Raw genomic sequence first — 5000 nt, 5'->3', positions numbered from 1 at the left:
GGGCATTTTTTTATATAGGGAATGAGATTAACGGAAGAGTAGCGTCCCTTGATTGGACGTCACCCATAGTCTGTGACGTCACCGGCGGAAAAGTTATTAGAGAGAGAACGTCATGTTGGTTGTGCGCATGCGTCTCTCGTCCTCGCAGCCGAGAGACGCATGCGCACAACCAACATGACGTTCTATGAATTATTATTATTATTATTATTATTATTATTATTATTATTATTATTATTATTATTATTATTATTATTATTATATCATTATTATTTATTATTATTATTATTATTCTTATTATTATTATTATTATTATTGTATTATTATGTTATTATTATTATTTTATTATTATTATTATTATTATTATTATTATTATTATTATTATTATTATTATTATTAATTACTATTATTATTATTAATATAAGATATGAATGACCAATATTTAATTAATTGAAAATAAATATATATATTTAGATCTATGTATCAACGTATTAATAAATCATACACAAAAGAGCGTGGCCATAGAATGAACAGAAAAGAGAAATGCATTCGAGTGCCACAACCGGTGCCTGAAAATAACCTGACTTAGGGACGGGTGGATTTATGGTTTTTAATTGGATTCAATAGTCTGATGTCACGTCGCCCAGTAACGGCGGCCATCGTGGTTCTAAACAAAGAAAATCGGTACTTTTTATTCTTCATGCTGGCTAGAACTTTTCATATGTCTTGTGATCAAAATGTGAAAAAGTCAAAACATGATCAGATTTTTAATGGGTTTTTTTCCTCTGGATACGCTTTTATGCTCGTCGGAGAAATATTTTATAAGGGCGTCCGCCATTGTTCCGATAGTTTAGAGCCAGTTACTAAGTTACCATGCGTTATTACGAGGGAAGTGACAGTACGACTGTTGAAGCAAAATCTGACTTAAATACGGATGGATTTATGATTTTCAATTGTGCACGTAAAGTTTGTTGACCGTCCCTTATTAACCCGCCACTGTCGTATTCCGGAAAAAACACGTTTTGAGATCGATATTTTAAGGACGAGTTTTATGGCCACATTTTTAATACTTGTTTTTTTTCTATAGATAGTTCGAAGATGACGTCACTCAGGTCTTTGTTATTGTTTTTTGCCATCCGCGCTTATGAGTAATGCTCACTGAACTGTAATAACCCGACTATAAACGTTCATGGATACACACAGTTTTGTGTGTTGGTCCGTTATACACCCGGATGGCAATGTTATGAGCTTCTTAGCCAAGCGCATACTATCTATAGTACGGCAGTTTACTGATTAATATAACTCCATTATTCAGTCATAATTACACTTCTACTGGAGGTCATACGATTTTAAATGGCCATAGCTTGTGTGAACACTTTGAAATTTAACGAGCCTCGTCAATAAATAAATTGTAATTGTATTGGCAAAATTTATAAAGGAATTAAAAGCAATAATTCATTTTAAGATCCAAAATTCCACTTTTCTTCCAACTATAAAGTGCCATGTCCTCAATGGAAGCACTTGATATTCGTTTTATTGTATTCGATCGCTCACCGACCGGTCCGAATGAGTTTTTTCATATCAAAAATAGCATTTGATTTTTTTAAAAAAGAGAGTAACGGCCTTTTATTTATTCAAATTTCTTCTTTTTTTTTCTTTTTTTATTTGGGGGGGGGGGGGGGGGGGGTTGGTATATTGTGGACTGTTATTTTTTCTTGTGGCTATACAGATTGGATGAAAAAAGAATAAAAGAGAGAAGTTAAGGGAGAAGAGAGAGAGAGAGAGAGAGAGAGAGAGAGAGAGAGAGAGGGGAGGAGAGAGAGAGAGAGAGAGAGAGAGGAGGGAGAGAGAGAGAGGGAGAGAGAGAGAGAGAGAGGAGGAGAGAGATAGGCTAAGAGATAGAGCTGTTAAGAAGAGAGAGAAGGAGAAATATAGATATAGAGAAAAACATATGTAATGACGTTTGATAAATACGTGGTACGATTGATAAATTATATAAATAAATAGAAAGATAGATTGATAGATCGACGTAGATAGATAATATATATACATATATATATATATATATATATATATATATAATATATAAGATATATATATATATATATATATATATTATATATATTTAGAGAGAGAGAGAGAGAGGAGATGAGAGAGAGGGAGAGAGAGAGAGAGAGAGAGAGAGAGAGAGAGAGAGGAGAGAGAGGAGAGAGAGAGAGAAGAAAAACAAAGAGAGAAAGGGGAGAGAAACAGTAGAGGTGAGGGGTAGATTATCACATACATGCTACTTCCAGAGAATGAGCCAATATCGGTGACACGATGAGATGCTGGCACAAATCAGCTCTCGCCCCTGTACGACATGTCCAGCTTTCTGCCATACACTGACAGAACAACTACTTTTCATTTTAGCCCCAAAAAACTTTGATTTTTTTTATGAGGTGAAAAAGGAGGGTGCGAGGGGGTGGGGGGTGGGTGGAGGGGGTAATGTCATACCGCGATCGATATATATATATATACTTTGCTAAGAAGCTCACAACATTGCCATTCGGAAGTATAACGGATCAACACACAAAACTATGTGTAACCATGATATTTTATAGTCTGGTTAATACAGTTTAGTTAGAATTACTCATAAACGTGGATGGCAAAAAATAATAACAAAGACCAGGGTGACGTCATCTTCGTTCTATCTATATTATAGAGATACCATCCCATCCTACTTGTCATAAAGCCTCAAACATGAGATTTCTTTGAACTGTTCGATTTGGGAATTTTAAAGTTTTGCTGCTGTCATCTTAATCGATCTATATTAATATTTGAAATGTTTTGTCAATGCAGAGCGAGTCATTGCGAGTCCGGCATTGTTGGTCTTGTCAATCTAGATTGGACTTCAATAGGGGAAATAGTCTGGAGTGAGGTTGTTGTATCCCTGAAGAGAACGGTGTCCTTCGGGTTTATTGTATTTCTGTATTATGTATCAAGTATCGAAGTATTGGTTTTATAGGAAGGTCGATGGGGGGTTAGGAAGAAGGGGTAGGGGGGGGGGGGTTGGTGTCATGAGGACAACAAAGGGAGGTAACAGAAAGGGGCTTCAGGCATTCACGCATGACAAACAAAACCAAACTCCGTTTTGCTCTCTACTCTACTCTATGTTATAATTTTGTCCTCCCCTATGTCGTTATTCGCCTGAAAAGTTTTGTAACCACACAACGGACGACGATAGAACGGTGCTGAACGGTGCTGCTGCTGCTGTTGTTGTTTGGTTTTCCTTTATCGTTTCCTTATGATTAATTCCACGCTTATCAGTCTGTGTGAGGGTTGGCATGTACAACATAGCATGAACACAGAAAGATACAGTAAGGCTAGGCTTATTCATACATGCCCTTTTCATTGTTGGATATATTATAAGTTATGAGTTATGTCGGTTAGTTATAATGGTATCGTATTGGTATGTGATGTGGAGTTTGTATAATAATAATAATAATAATAATAATAATAATAATAATAATAATAATAATAATAATAATAATAATAATAATAATAATAATAATATAATAATAATAATAATAATAATAATATTAATAATAATAATAAATAATAATGATAATTATTAATAATTAATAATAATAATAATAATAATAATAATAATAATAATAATAATAATAATGATGATGATGATGATGATGATGATGATGCTGCTGCTGCTACTACTACTACTACTACTACTACTACTACTACTACTACTACTACTACTACTACTACTACTACTCATTATTATTATTATTATTATTATTATTATTATTATTATTATTATTATTATTATTATTATTATCATTATTATTATTATTATTATTATTATAGAAGAAGAAGAAAGAAGAAGAAGAAGAGAAGAAGAAGAAAAGAAGAAGAAGAAGAAGAAGAAGAAGAAGAAGAAGAAGAAGAAGAAGAAGAAGAAGAAGAGAAGAAGAAGAAGAAGAAGAAGAAAAGAAGAAGAAGACAAAAGGAAAGAAGAAGAGAAAGAAATGGAGGAGGAGTGGATGAAGAGGAGGAGAAAGAGAGGAGAGAAGGAATGAAGGCTGGTGGATCATAAGAACTAACTCGTTTAAAGCTAATTTCACGCAAACATTTTTGATAACTTTGTTTGATCTCAAATGATCAAATATTGGTTTTCTAGGTAGGTGCCATTTGTTATCATTATAACAACGGTAGCCGTACGACCATTGACTAGACAGGGTGGAGACATTGTGATATGCATATTGTATCAACACTTGAAATTCATATAGAGACGTATACAGGTTTATCAGTTTATTATGATTTAAACACCAACGTTCGAGCTGGATAATAGAACTGTGTATAGATAGTAACGTACTGCCTTATGTTTTGTCAAAGCTGTTATGACAATATTATTGTTACAGCTTGTATCGGTCCGCCAATTCATTCTGGATAATAACACATTATGGTGTTTGCTGTGTAAAGCTCGCTGGACAACAAAGGAGTCTGGATATTAATAATTTCAATTCTACACATAAAAAGATAATACATACTTAGGTTAAATAAAAAAGACATGCCGAGTCTTCGCAAGTGCAAAACAGGCATTGAGCTGAGACGTCCAGTCTTTATGACTGATGGAGGACAGCATTCGGTGAGTTTATTCTATTGAAATTTATTCAACCAGTTAATTGACGTGCCCTGAAAAGATGAGTATGCGTATTAAACGTTTGGCCAGAAAACTCGTCCTTCAAATATCAAATACATGCGGCTATGTGGTCTTGTGGTATGACACTTGCCTTCGGATCGGAAGGTCCTGGGTTCGAGCCTCGCGCTCGGCGCATAGTTGAGTCCTTGGAAAAGGCTCTTTACTCGTTTTCTCTCACTGTACTCAGGTGTAAAATGAGTACCTGGCCGTTAACAGCGTTGTCTTTGTCCGAATAAATTGTAATATCGCCTAACAGGCGGCATGTCCCGTCCTTCATGTTAAATGTTGCTGTTGACCAGGGACCCCT

At 34.7% G+C, this 5000-nt stretch overlaps 1 protein-coding gene across 9 annotated transcripts in view; it reads left to right on the top strand.

Moving 5' to 3' along the window:
* The window catches only part of LOC144968959 (uncharacterized), a 107046-nt gene that overhangs the window by 19622 nt on the left and 82424 nt on the right, over positions 1–5000 (top strand). For 2 of the 9 annotated variants that reach the window (XR_013644702.1, XM_078907858.1), the window contains exons 1-2: positions 3178–3353; positions 4172–4639. The exons of 5 other annotated variants lie outside the window; for them this stretch is intronic. Coding sequence is in view for 3 of the 4 variants with exons in the window: in XM_078907858.1 (XP_078763984.1) it covers positions 4562–4639 (78 nt within the window). In the remaining variant the exon portion in view is untranslated. Of the gene's footprint in view, positions 1–3177; positions 3446–4171; positions 4640–5000 lie in introns of those variants that run through there. 2 more of the 9 variants (XM_078907859.1, XM_078907857.1) reach the window with 2 other exon arrangements.

The sequence above is a fragment of the Berghia stephanieae genome, chromosome 3 (assembly GCF_034508935.2).
Source record: "Berghia stephanieae isolate SIO BIC M18660-M18661 chromosome 3, UCSD_Bste_1.3, whole genome shotgun sequence".
In the NCBI taxonomy this organism is placed as follows: Eukaryota; Metazoa; Mollusca; class Gastropoda; order Nudibranchia; family Aeolidiidae; genus Berghia; species Berghia stephanieae.
This window is presented reverse-complemented; position numbering and strand designations above follow the sequence as displayed.